This window comes from Eubalaena glacialis, chromosome 9 (assembly GCF_028564815.1).
Source record: "Eubalaena glacialis isolate mEubGla1 chromosome 9, mEubGla1.1.hap2.+ XY, whole genome shotgun sequence".
Taxonomy (NCBI): domain Eukaryota; kingdom Metazoa; phylum Chordata; class Mammalia; order Artiodactyla; family Balaenidae; genus Eubalaena; species Eubalaena glacialis.
The window spans coordinates 71,231,816-71,246,423 of record NC_083724.1 but is presented as its reverse complement, the minus strand read 5'-3'; the positions used below and the strand labels follow the sequence as shown (position 1 = coordinate 71,246,423).

The 14,608-nt window shown below is 39.9% G+C and overlaps 1 protein-coding gene across 1 annotated transcript in view; it reads right to left on the bottom strand.

Annotated features, from left to right (window-relative positions):
* Window positions 1-505: 505 nt before the first annotated feature.
* The window catches only part of FOCAD (focadhesin), a 304,027-nt gene continuing 289,924 nt past the window's right edge, over window positions 506-14,608 (bottom strand). Inside the window, exons 38-44 of the mRNA XM_061200467.1 lie at window positions 13,214-13,474; window positions 12,145-12,234; window positions 8,647-8,824; window positions 6,987-7,084; window positions 5,238-5,489; window positions 3,104-3,179; window positions 506-904 (exon numbers count right to left, since the gene is read on the bottom strand). Of these exons, the coding sequence (XP_061056450.1) occupies window positions 831-904; window positions 3,104-3,179; window positions 5,238-5,489; window positions 6,987-7,084; window positions 8,647-8,824; window positions 12,145-12,234; window positions 13,214-13,474 (1,029 nt within the window). The 3' untranslated portion in view covers window positions 506-830. The remainder of the gene's footprint in view (window positions 905-3,103; window positions 3,180-5,237; window positions 5,490-6,986; window positions 7,085-8,646; window positions 8,825-12,144; window positions 12,235-13,213; window positions 13,475-14,608) is intronic.

Below are 14,608 nucleotides of genomic sequence, written 5' to 3'. Positions count from 1 at the left end.
GATATTTGCCATTTTTTGCTTGCCTAGCATCCTATCACCTTTTCTTCTGGGGGAACCCAGTTCAGGTGGACGGACATGTGGCCCAGGCCTGGTCAAGTAGAACCCTCCCCACCGCACCCAAGGACTCACATGACTCAAGCTGAATCAGAGTCCACCCCATGTTGCTTCCGCCACACCTATGAGCAAAGAAAGACACCTTCCCCTCCTTATTTTGAATTGGGTAACTTTCACTTGCATTCAAGAGACTCAAGCATAAAAAAATTATAGCCACCACTTACAAGTCTGATTTAGCAACGTTTAACACCATGCTTATTATTTAAATGCGTATAGCAGTTCCAAGAGAGTGTTGTAGCAATAAGAGTAAGAAAACATGTCTAACTCACTGAGTCAATGAATATCCTCTGGAGACTTCATGGGAAACAGATCAGATTCCACTGTCACCGCTACAGTTTGGTTTTGCTAGCAAAACCTTCCCCATGCCTTAAAACAAAAGTCACATGCACAAAATTAACAGGATTATTTTACTAGAATTTAGTGGGGAGGAGATGATATAATTAGATTTTCACAAAAAATCTTTAGATTGAAGTCTAGCCAAATAAAAGAAAACCCAAGTTCTTGTTTCAGTCTCAAATGGCCTGGGTACTGAAGCAGTGGCCCCTGTCCTGGCATGGACGGTTCAAGCTGTTTGTTGGTTGTGTGGCCACCCTTTCATGACCTTCAGCTCTCTGCATCATGTCTCAGTAAGCCCAGACACGAATTCTGAAAAATTCCTTCTGTCTGTATGGTTTTCCTCATCCAGCTGAGAATGCTGCTGGCTACTGCAAAACTGTTCACCAACCATACGCTCTGGTCCATACAGCTTTCTTCTTAAACTCTGGGAGAACTCTCAAGGACAGCAGGGTGGCTAAGGGGACAAAAAATAAAGTGCACTGTTGCATTTGGTGGAGTTGCATTTGAAAAAGTCATTTAGATCAAAAAGGTGTCAATAGAACTTGGCTTGTTCTCACTCAGCTAATCTTTAAGAATTCCTATCAAGCCTTAGACAGAATTTTAATGGAAGAAAACGATTAATAAAGGTTGAGGAAAGGTTTTTTTTTTTTTAAGTTACTTTGAAACCAGTTAGTGGGAAATTCTGCATAATTAAAACAAAAACTGACTTCTGGGATGCTGGCAATGCTCTTTTTCTTCATCTGGGTGCTGATTACATAGGTGTGTTCCCTTTGTAAAAATCTACTTGTGCACTTTTCTACATGAATATCACTTTTCCACTAAAAAAGTTTAATTGAAAGGTAAACAGGGCTTCCCTGGTGGCGCAGTGGTTAAGAATCCCCCTGCCAACACAGGGGACACGGGATCGAGCCCTGGTCTGGGAAGATCCCACATGCCGCGGAGCAACTAAGCCCGTGCGCCACAACTCCTAAGCCCGCGCACCTAGAGCCCCCGTGCTTCCGCAACAAGAAAAGCCACCGCAATGAGAAGCCCGCGCAGCTCAAGGAAGAGTAGTCCCCGCTCGCCCCAAGTAGAGAAAACCCGCGCGCAGCAACGAAGACCCAATGCAGCCAAAAATAAATAAATAAATTTATTTAAAAAAAAAAAAAAAGGTAAAGACAAAAAACCTGATTCTGTAATGAAGTTAGGTTCATGGGCTCAATGGAGCAAGTATGACTGTACTAAACTATATTTGAACACACACCTTAGCTGTCATGGGTCCCTCAGAGATCGATTTAAAGTAGGGAAGTTATGTGTAACCCCTCTAGGTAACTTATTACATATCTTATTTTAGAATACTAATGTAAATATATTGAGATTTAAAAAAAATATAATAGTGTGAGGGAATGAGGGTAAGCCAGAGCTACATAATAATTGTGACTCTAGTAAGCCCTTGAATACACGATCAAGTGAACATGTACTTCTTTGACCCAAATAACTATTTTCCTCATCGGTATCAATTGTTATCTTCATGACCTAAGACAGTGTATGTTGGGAACAACCAATGGAATTATGGACCCATAGCCATTAAAAATTAGTCCAAACTCCTCAAGGAAAATAAATGGAGGAAATCCTAGCAGCAAGTCTCTAGGGAATGGTCAAGTGAAAATATGTCAGACCAGTGCCCTGATCCTCAGTGAAGTTCTGTGGTTGATCAGAATCACCGTCCTACACAGGCCCTCCCACCTACTTTGGAGGGAGGGAGAAGGACAAGAACCAACACATTTGATAATTCTCGCTTGTTAGGCAATCAGTAGATTATACCATACTTAAAGCAAAATATGGTCAATTATCACAAGAGTAGGCCAGCAGGCAACTTTCCCAAGGTGAGACTTTTCAGTGTAGTAGCTTACAGGATGTCAGGGGCATCAACAGCAGCCACTGGGAGGATCCAGACCCCCAAGTCTCCAGATGTGGATGACAGAACAAGCTGTCTTGGACCACAGAGCCAATGCCGAGAAGACTTTTCAGATTTGAGTAAAAACATCTAAATAATTTTCACAGAAAGATCATCTATATTTGTGGATCCCACAGTCATAGTTTAACAGTCAATGGAGATGTATAAAAAACATGAAAATCATCTAAATGCCTGGAAGCATGGGAAATGTCCAATTCCCTTGGCAAAATACTATGCAGCCATTAAAAATACTTATGAAGCCAGTGTAAGAACGGGTTAAAATGCTTTTAAAATAATTTTAAAGTAAAAAAGGCAGTATTCAAAGTGTGTATGTACATTTTTCAATTGGCTATGATTATAAAAACGTTAATACTCATACGCAGAGGGAGCAAAAACTTAGGAAAAACAATCAAAATTGTCATTGGGCAGTGGGAGTCTGGATTCTTTGCTTATTTTTACTTTTCTGAATTTTCTAAATTTTAAGTCATATTTTATGATTGTAAAAAAACATTTAAAAACCATTTAAATAAAAATTAAATCTAAAGGCAATGCAACTTTTTTTAACCACTTTCTAATTCAAGAACGCCACACTGGTGACAGCTTCATATTACTTCTCTAAACTGAACCAAGACAAGCCCTTTCAGGAGCCAACATACGCTAGGATGCTGTTCTGCAGCACGGACAACACTGGATGGGCATAAAGCACGGAAGTGGTACCTTTTAAAAGATCCCTGGATTTTGCTGAGAGGCCTTCTTTAGGGCTTTCCATGATGCTGAATAGCCAGTCAATGAACTAGAGTGAAAATGAAGAATGGTATCAGTGAAAACAATATCACTATCAGTAAGACATCATTCAAACCCTTGGGCCTGCACATATGAGTATCAGGGCAGTAGTCCCTGGACAATAACCTGCCTGGGCTGGGAGAGTGGAGCAGAGACGGGACCAGGCACAAGAGATGGGAAAGTTGGAAAAGGCTCTCATTTAGTTAAATGACCCAGCGAAGTCAAACCTCCTTCCTTTGCTGATTACCCTGGGACTTGCTATAGCTTTTAAGAGTGGGGTAGGCATGGGCCCAGAGGGCCTCCTGTGTGCCATGAACATTCCGCCTCATCACTCTGAGAGGCCCCAGAGAGGTTAAGAACCTTGCCCAAGTCCACTCCCAATGAATGGCAGAGTCAAGGTCTGAACCCAAGTGCACCTGGCTTCAAAGCCTCACACTCCTTCTTCATATCATGCTGCCTGCCACCTGGTTCTGTGTGTATCAGGCCTAGGCTCCTAGGTGGGGTGGTAAATGGGGAAACACATCAGATGTAAGCCCCTGTTCCTAAAATATGTTTCTGTGGCTAAGAACAATTTGTGCCCAAATGGATATGAAACAAAGTTGAAATGCAAGAGAAAAGGCATAAAACAATTTACTAGGTAGACCCAGGCGTATTAGCTGCAAATAAATCCTGCAGATGAGGTAGAAACTCATAGTACTCATGAGTTTGACTGATCTCCCAGGTGCAGCCAAAATTGTTTTTGAATTAGATACCGGATAATTTCGTTGACTGAATGTTGCCAATCTCAACTCATTGAAAAACACATACACTAGTTGTAGGTACTAGGAGTTTTAACCTTGGACTAGAAAAAGAAAATATTCCTAATTCCCTGCTTTAATTAAAACGTTTTTCTTTGTTTATTTTCTTTTCCTCAATTTTGTTTTATCATATCCTACTGGTAAGTAAATAAATCAGGTACTACAAATACATAATAGATGCGGGATGTCTATACTGTAGTCCAAAACGAACAGGGTGTCCCAGGCCAGAAATAAGGGGATAGGATACCACATTTAAATTTATTTTCATTTAAAATGAAAAAGAAAACACAAAATTTGGGATAATAATACTAATGCTTATCAGGTTTAAGAAAACAAAGGCATTTTAATTGAGATGCTCAGTGAAGTTCATGGCTAAACTGTGGGTCCACAAGCTCAGAAATATTTTTAAAGATTAATGTTCAGATTTTAAGAGTAAGCCACACAAAGTTGGCTTTAAGCTTTCAACCTCGTAAAAATCCAGTTTTGATTAAATGGGATTCAAAAATATCTTTCAGTCAACAATTCAAGACAGGTCAGAGCCACGTAATGAGAAATAAAGGATGTACCGTATTTTCATATGCTCTTCACGACAGCTAGTAGCCTGGGGAAACTCAGTATTAAAAACCAAAAGGTACTTCCTATAGTTTGGGTTTTCCTGAGGGCAAAGGTGATGACATTAGGCCTTTACAAATCTCCCCACGGTATCTCGCGCAGGCCAGAAGCACCTGGAACACGCCTATCGCATGGAATGAGCTGTGGGGAACCTTAAATATGGTAAAAGATGGATACTCCAGATTCGCATCTCCCTGGAGGATTTCCAGGACCCATCCCCAGACATTGTTGATCACCCCCCTCCCTTGCTCATCACCACTGTATCCTTATCATACCATCTTGCAACCTTGAACTTGGCCTTCCTGTCTGTCCTCACTCTGAAACTCTGGGCTCTCAGAGACTTATTCATCCTTTTATCCCCAGGATCAAGAACACATGTGTCTTCAATAAATGAAGGCAAGTATAAGCTTTTCTTTCCACCTCACCCCTAACTGTAAGCAAGTTGTTGCTGTTGTCACTGTTGTTTTTAGTCAGCGGTTACCCTGAGCCTGGGCTAGCCTCAATCCCTGAGGCTCTGCATCTGGCTGAGATTCGAGGCTGAGTAGGAAAGCCTGTAGTGTGACTCAGGTTTCACTTAACTCCCACCTCAATTCTACAGCAGAAACTGCTGAAGAGAAAATGGCCGCCTGCCCTGACAAGCAGGTAGCTGCCAACCTCACCTTCTGGGTCTGTTCCTTCCATGGCTCTTTCTGCAGCAGAAGAGGCATGCTACTGGGAAGGAGAGTGACAGCCTCCTGCACAGTGACCCTGTGCAAGGGACTCCTGCCAAGGAACCTTGATGCTGGCCCAGCTGGACCATTTTCCTGATGCCATGGCAACCAACTGGCACTGAGGCCAAGGAGCAGAGGGGCAGCGTGGTCTGCCCATGCAACCACTGCTGTTGCAAATATCAGCAACAAGAAATCCAAAGCCTACAGTAGAAATAGGAACAAGGTCAGGTCACATGCTTTAACAATGCAAAGTAACACATGTTCACATACACAGCCCCTATCATGAGGCGATGTTACCTTCCCCTTCACTCAAACATTCCGCCTGCCCCACCCCTACCCCAGAAGAGGGACTGGACCGAATAGCAAACTATTTCCATGCTTAATGAAGAGACATTTTGGGGTTTCAGAAGGTTTGAAGGATCCTCTTTTGTGAAGACAGAAGGCCCAATAGTTTCATTATTAGTGTTCTAACATTTCAAGAGAAACAGTTTATTTAACACCTAATCATACTGAGATCCAAACATTCCTCTGTTTTGGTGTTTTCAAAGAGACTTAAAAATTAATTAAGAGAGATACAGACAGGGATATTTAGGTTTATTATTATGTGGCCAAAACTGATTTTCAAAAATATGTATAGTGTATTCTGTTTTTAAACAGAAACAACAAATGACTCTCCACGTGCATTAAAAAAAAATCTGTTTAGAATCCATGTATTTAGATTTTATAGACTAATCTAGACACTTGTAGAAATGGTGGTATCAAGGGCTACCTCTGAGTTACTGTACTACTGTGATTTAAATTATTCTTCTTTCTGTTTAACTGTATTTTCTAAGTTTCAAAAGATTTTGTAAGAAAGCAGAGAGGGTTAATACAAACTTTGGAAATGAGAAGAAGAAGAGGAAAGATTATGCTAACTCAAAAAAAAAAAATTTTAAAAGTACCCCTCAATCTCTTAAAATGCCTAATCTCACTAATGAAAATTTCAAAAAGACACACAACTCTGCAGAAGAGCTGGGGAGAATATCAAACAACATCCCAGGTTATGCATATTTTGCTCACACAGCAAACAGGAGACCCATGAAACATGGCTATGGAAAAATACTAAAAAAAAATGCACATTGGGCAGCTGAGTCAAGAAAATGAGGAGAGTAGGAAAGTGCTGTCCTTCATTTTTTTATTAATCTTTTTTTGTTTTACTCACCCAGTACTAGTGGTGGTTAACCTTTTCTGGGTCATAGGTCATTTTGCAGGTGGGGTGAAAATTTCCCTCCAATATGTGCATGTAAGTATTGGCACAAACACAGATTACTTGCATACACTTCAGGAACCCCTTCAAACCAGGTGTTTGAAGCCATGCTCTGGGCCAGTGCAGAGGCCAGAGCCCTGTACCCCAGTCTTTGTGGGGTCCAGCCCAAGTACACAGGATCCCAGTTTCCCCCTCCAGCTAGAATCCTTTGTGTACTGCCTGTCAAGGAACGTGTTCTGTTGAAAATATTTTTCAAAGGGCAGCCATGGGCATCTCCTAGAGCCTGGTAAGAACATCCGTTTCCTTGTGACGTCAGATAATTGTCATCTTTGTTTCACAAAAATAAAAGGAAGGAAGGAAAGAAAGATCCAAGCAGCAACCTGTTCCTCTTTTGGGAGAGTAAATATCCTCTGTATTTTAAGGAAGCCACAAATGACTCCTCTACATTGTACCTCATTAAGAGCCACGTTCTGAACAGACGCTGACTGGTAAGCAACATTTCTGATATAACCCATCAGTTCCAAGAGCCACTCCATTCTCTTCAACACGCCTGAAACAAAAGGATATTTCTTACCAGACCTTGGTTTTCCTTTGCAATGAAAAACAGATCAGCGATTACCATCATAACTAAAGCGGAACACCCGCCGAGGACCCTGTGCGACAGTTTCAAGTCCTTTTATGGTACCTGAGACTTGTGCTCACCCGTGAGAGGGTTTTTGATACTATTCACATCAGATGACCATATTTTGGTCTTTATTTTTAAAAGCTAATTTATTCTTCAAATCTGTGATAAAATGGTGAAATGCATTTATTGGAGTTGCTCAACATGAAACACTAGGAGAAACTGGGCATGCCAACTAGTTAGTAGTGTTAAATCTTTGATAACTTTGTTTTTATAGTCCTCCCTTGCTTAAATATTCCCAATTTATGCAAAAATCATAAAGAATACCTATCCTAAAGACATTAAAAACAAACAAACAACAAAAAACAAAACCCAGCTATTACAGGCTAACTGGAGAACAAACATCAACATAAATATTAATTTTTCCTTTAAAAAAATGAGGATTCCCAGCACAGCAGAGACTACTTGGAAACGTCTTAAAATTTAGTGCATGAGAGGAAAATGGGAACTAAATTTGAAGGCCAGCTAGTTAGGACCAAAGGCAATATCAAATTTGTTTCCTTCATGTATCTTCATGCTTAATAGGGAATACCTACTAGTTTTCTGCCTGATAAATACACTTTTGAGTTAGAGTAAAAAATCTCATTTCTCATCACAGGTTCACTTTTCACTGGGCTGGCGCTACTGTGGACATGAGACAACTCTCTCAGTTGCCAAAGAGGAGGATGAATCAAAATTTCCTACACAGTCTTGCAAAGAGTATTACAATTGTATTTGTCAGTTTTCTCTCAAAGCCTTCAAGATACAAGAGATGGGGATGATGGGTCACAAGGGCTTCCCAGCCACATCTGATCTGCTGAAGCCAGATGCCTTCAGGACCTGAATGTAGACTTGAGACATTTTAAGCATATGACCAAAGGCATGGAGGAGAAATGAGGGAGCTCCCTCTTTAGATGATTATTAAAGTATAAATGTCTAAAATGGTCTAAAAGTTGCACCATTCATTAGCAGAGCTTCAGGCCTGAAGCTTCTGGCTTGAGGATGTAGTAAGGGTGTCCAGATTTTATTCTTCTCACCCCTGAGAAGTTCTTCTATAGAATAACTAATTTGTTGTTGCTGCTTTCTTTTTCTCTTTGTAAAATGACCACCCAAAAGCCATTTTCATGAAAACATCAGGGAGAATCAATCAGCATCCATCTGCTTGAGAAAGGAAGCAGGAAGAATCAACCTGATAAACTTGTTTATGTCTCTGAGGGCCTGGAGGGCCAAAGACAAGATAAAAGTCACCAGTAGAATTCATTCCCACCTCCAAAGAGTTGATGTTGTGAGCTGTAATAGCTCGTCTCTATCCAAGGTGCTACTCGTTTGGGGTAAAAAGGCCTCGCCTGTGTCAAGAAGCACTAAACTAGTTAAGTTGAGGAAACAATTACAACCTAAAAGATGGTAGGCACATCTTTCTGTTCCTGATGTTCGCCCCCAGCTGGCCTTACCGGTGTTGGCGTGGCTCACAATCCGTGCCTGGTATAAGCTGTGCAGTATCATCCAGGCCAGTGTGTCTTTTTCATGGTGCCGAATAGCAACACTGAGCACATCAGTCAAGCCCATCAAGGGGAATCGTCCTTGAGAGATCAAGTATAGTCTGACAAAGGCAGCCTTTTCTAGACTGTTCTGCAAAAAAGCAAATTGTTCAGTTACTATTAAATTAACTGAGATTGTTATAGAACCTCGGGGCAAGGGCAAAAGAGAAAGGGTGAGTTTGAAGTTGATTACCATTCCAAATGCTGAAACTGTTCGTTTCCTGCACAGTGTGACCTACCTGCCTGCGTGCTATGTTAAAATGTACCTACAGACAGATGGTTGTAATGTCACCTCCTGTTTTCTCATAAAAACCATAAATGATTTCAGGGGTTAATTGGTGAGGATATTTAGTAAAGATACACAAATAATAATAATAACAATGATAACTAACAAATACAGTACTTATCATGTGCCAGGCACCATTCTAAGCACTTAACCTGTGTTAATTTGGCACTTCACAGAGTGTGGTACACAGACCTATGGGGCACCCCAAGACCCTTTTAGAGGGTCTGTGAGGTCAAACTATATTCATAATAAGACCCCAAACTGTAGTAATGTTCATTGTATTTTTCACTGACACTTGCAATTTTTTAAAAAGCTAGTTTCATTTAAAATATCCTGTAAACAATAAAAATTACTAGTTTTGTTAAACCTCTGCCCTTGAGTACATCTTTATAATATTCTGTATGACCGAATGGGAAGTATGCATCAAAGACTTGTGCTGCAGCCCCAAGTGTGATGGTCATCTCAAGGAGAAAGTTGTGAGAGTGAGTTGTGAGCTGAAATAGCCACTCTTCTCATGGAACGCCATTTAGTTGAAAAGAACAATTGACGGACAAACTATGGTTATGAAAACTGAGTATTTGATTATTTTTTAAAAGTGAAGGAAGTAAGACTGTCACTTCAAGGAAAATACTTGACAGTATTTATTGCCAATGATAAAATGTGAGCTTTTAAGTGAAAATTAGATTTTTTGGAAAATCTGTATCTGCTACGATGACTTTAGTAGCAGATACGTAAAAGACTTTTCTGATGAAGTTGCCGGTGATACTGACAAATGTGATGTCTTGATATTTTATAATGAAATGTACCAACATTTGGAAGATTTTCAAAATTTAGTGACTCAGTATTTTCCAAATGACCAATATATCTTACAAATCTTGCAATAATATCTTACAAAATCATGCATTGGTAAAAGACCCAGAGTGCAATGGACCAATGGATTTTAATGTAACAGAGTATGTGAAGTTCACTGATATGGTTTCAGATTCCACATTTCATCTAACCTATAAGAAACCAACACCTGCTGAGCTTTGGTACAGTATCAGAGAAAGACATCCCCAATCATCAGAAAAGACTGTTAACACACTCTTCCCCGTTCCACCTACGTATCTGTGTGAGGCTGGATTTTCTTCACATACTTCACCCGAACATCATCACAACAGAGTGTATGAAGCAGCAGCTGTGAGAATCCAGCTGTCTTCTATTAAGCCAGACAATAAAGAGACTTACAAAAATGTAAAACAATGCCACTTTCTCACTAATTTGTTTTTTGGAAAATAGTTTTTTCTTACATATGTTAAGATGCAATGGGTTTATTATTATTACTTTTAAGTACATATCTTTAAATTTTTCTAGTTTTAATTGCTAACATGGTAAATATTGACAGATATAAGCCACATATATACAAGCTCTTTGGAGTCCTCAATGACTAAAGTAGTCCCGAGACCAAAAAGTTTGAGGACCACTGAATTACGCATTTAATTCTAACACTGAGCAATAGATTACTATTATCATCCCTCCTTTACAGATGAGGAGACGGAAGCACAGAAGTTAGGCAACTTGCTTACTGCCACACAGAGTAAGAGCTGAAACCCAAGGATTCTGAGCTCTTCACCTGTACCTTCTTCTTACCTGTGTTCTTTCTAGAAATGAATAGAAAACATAGGGCTCAGCGGAACACATTAACTCTTTTGGGGACACCAGAACAGGATTTAGAATGTTCTAGTGACAATCTTCTGAATGGCACTTTAGAAACCCAAGTGAATAACACAGCAACTTTTAGCTCTAGGTACCCCGAAGTAAATTATATTAATTACTTCGAACAATGTAACATGAATATAACAAGTTGTAATAAATTACATGAACATAATAATTATGATAATAAGTTATTACTGAGCACTTGCCTTGGGTCAGGCACTTTCCCAACAACTTAACATGGATTAAGCCATTTAACTCTCAAAACAACCCTAATAGGCGCTATTATCTCCCTTTTATAGATCAGGAAACCGAGGCAGAGAGAGGTTATGACACTTCACCAATGTCACGTTGCTAGTAAATGAGAGACTGGCTTTCATACCGGGGCAGTGAGGCTCCAGAGTCCACTCTCTCAAGCATTTCCTTATACTGCTTATCCTTGCTTAAAACAAACTAATCTCCAAAACGCCGATATTCCAAATATTCTAACAGTGCTTCTCAAACCTTAGGATGAACCACAGTCACTGGGAGGGACTGTTAAAACACACACCACTGGGCCTCCCTCCAGGGTTTCTGATTGAGTAGGTCTGGAGTGAGACTCCAGAATTTTCATTTCTCATCACTTGCCAGGCTGATATTGTGGGTCCGTCGGCCACAGTTTGAGAATCACAGCTACACCATGCAGAGGATTCAAGGATTCAACTTAACAGGCCAACCTGCCATATAGTGAAATAAATGATAAGATGACCACCCACGATGTGAGGGCTCACAGTCCTCTAGACCTCTGGTATTACCTGGTACGGAGGGATGCCATTTGAATAAGTAGGTCCCATTGGGATGTACTTATTCTAAAAAATTATTCATTTTTTATCTGCAATTCAAATTTAACAAGGTATCTTGTATTATATTCTAAATCTGGAAACTTTACTCTTATGCTACTTTTTGCTTATTCATCCTTTGATTCGGTATGGGTCTGAGAGGTACTTGGTAATTATCTTGTGTCAGTGATAACAGTGTTTGTTTTTCAATCAGCCACCTTTCTTCATTCCAAAAGGGTAAGTATCAGGTGAAGGAAAATAAATGTGCCTACCATGCACCAGAAAGTTCTTTGGTCAGAATATTTCCGTTCTTGTGGATTTTGTATTGAAGATGTCCTGTACTTATTTTTGCTCATCAGTAACACTAAAATGTTCTTGACGAAGTGGGATTAATTAGGTTAAAAAGTTATTCATTAATCTATCCATTTATATACTACTACATATCCAACTGTACTAGGCTGGACATGAGACCCCACAGTGAAAAAGATAGTTTCCTGAAATTAGCCAGTAACAAACAAATATGAAGCAAAGCTAGCTTCAGCCAAAAGGATACTATAATCATCTCAATTGTAATTTACACCTCAATAATAAAAAAACACATAGATATGTTATTACCTCAGTAATCTGGGCAACCCGATTGGCTTCATCGTCTGTCATTTCCGAGAGGCATTTTGCTACAGTGATATACAGCTCTAGATCATTTCTCTGGTAAAGAAAAATCCAAAGCATGTCAAAATACAGTGTAAAATAACACGTATATTCTCAATGTTCTGACAAAATCATTAGATTTGCTTATCTCCACGAACAGCAGCTGATGAGATTTTAATTTTAACCAAGCCAAAACTCGTGGCCAATTTTTATCATTTAAAAAACATCTTTCCTGTTATTGCGTGTATTTCGTTTGACTGTACTTTTTTCTCCTTATCAGAACCCATCATTCCGAATGGATTTTTAACTTCTTTGTACTACATTTCAGAAGTCTGTTGGGGGAGAGGCAAGGCTAGTATTAAGTCACTTGATGTAAACAGTGGGTCGGACAATACGCCCAAGGACTCTCCAGGTGTAAAGTACAAGGGTTTCTTTTTTTTAATTTTTAAAATTTATTTATTTATGGCTCCGTTGGGTCTTTCTTGCTGCGCCAGGGCTTTCTCTAGTTGCAGCGAGCGGGGGCTACTCTTCATTGCAGTGGCTTCTCTTGTTGCAGAGCACGGGCTCTAGGCGTGTGGGCTTCAGTAGTTGTGGCTCACGGGCTCCAGAGCGCAGGTTCAGTGGTTGTGGCACACGGGCTTAGTTGCTCCACGACATGTGGGATCTTCCCGGACCAGGGCTCAAACCCATGTCCCCTGCACTGGCAGCCTGATTCTTAACCACTGCGCCACCAGGGAAGCCCAAGTGTAAAGATTTCTGAATGTGCTCACCTTCTACAGGCATTTGGTAAAAGGCCTAAGAGCAAACTTCCTGGTGCCGCACTGGTTAACCTGCTTCTGAGCATGCTCAAAACTTTGGTTCTAAATATTCAACCTCAATTTAGATCTTGGAAGCAAACATTCTTAGTGAAGAATGTGGTTATTTCTTGCTAGCCTTCCCACCACATTCTTAAAACATATACCTCCCTGCTTTGCCAAAAGGCTTTAAAAAATCCCAAACATAAATTGTCAGGAATGTAAATATTTTTGTTCCTCACCCGAATCTTATTTGGCAGAAGGTCAAAAATTTTCCCAGTAGCTTTGCTGAGCAGACTCCAGAGGTGGTAGGCAGGGCTGGGCTGTTTCATGGCCTGGCTCAGACCCTGTAAGGCACTCGGGCATAACTCAGGTTTGTAGAGTGGGGAAGCTGCTTTAAAAACTGTCACCATTAAGCTTTCAACAAAACCCACGATCTGTTCATCAGAGACGTGTTTTATCCACGAAGGCACAGATAGCAGGAGGTATTTCTTGATATTCAGCTGAAAGCAAAACAGAAGAGGTCAGATGTAAACAGGCAAGTCTGGGTTTATAATGCTCAAAACCTCTAGGTCATCACCGTGTTTGAAAGATAAAAGGTTCAGGTGAAAGATAAAAAGTTCAGGTTGTTTCCTAGACCCTCATTTCCCCACAGCTTCATGGTCCAATGGACCACCGATGCATGTAATTTTAGCGGCTGCGGTGACTCCTGATCCAGGGTGACTCATGTGGATATATGGTATCTGCCAATCCATCTGTGAACTACTCAGCTTAAACCTTGGATCTCTTCAGCGAGGGGAATAAAATGCTACTTCTAAAAGAACATGACAGTTGCTATTCAGTCTTAAAAGGTCACATTCTTTGGCAAGAAAAGCTCCCGAAGATGAAGGCTCAACTGCTGGAAATCAACTAAACAGAATATCTAATATTATTCATTTCTTCTTCTGAGGAAGAATAAAGAAATAATGAGGGGAAACTGGCATTCTGGGGCCATTTCTGAGCAAAGAAGAACCAGCCGAGCATGTGGAACTGACCATAGCATCTTAGAGTTCAGGAGAGCTAAGAAGGGGCATAGTTAATGATAGCCACAGACTTTGAGAAAGCAGGCTTCAAAAATTCTTAGAAACATTAAGTATGATACTCAAGGAGCAGCAAGTCTAAAAGAAGTGCTTTAAAAAATAAAATCTGACAAAAACCAGTAAATTTCAAAAAAAAAAAATCAATGTAGCTTCATGAGTTACAGAAGATTTCACGTTAAAAAACATGCCATTTCAGATCATTTTTTAAATGAGCAGGTACATAATTTAAAAAATGAATTTACAACCTTAATTTGTTAATTAACAAAGATAATAAGAAAGGTTCCTAATCAAGGACAAATGCAAAAAAAAAAAAAAAATAGGACATCTAAAAGAGAAATGGAAGGATAACTAAAACCTAGAAAAATGTCTGAGATCAAAAAAACAGGCTGTTAGAATTATAGATGATTCTAAAGGAAGGAAGCATTAACAGAACAGTGTTCAAGACACAGGCTTTTGAGTCAGCCGGACTCTTCCATTTATTTGCTATGTAAACTTTGCTTAACCTCTATTTGCCTCAGTTTATCAACCTATAAAATGGAAATAAAATCTACTTCTCAG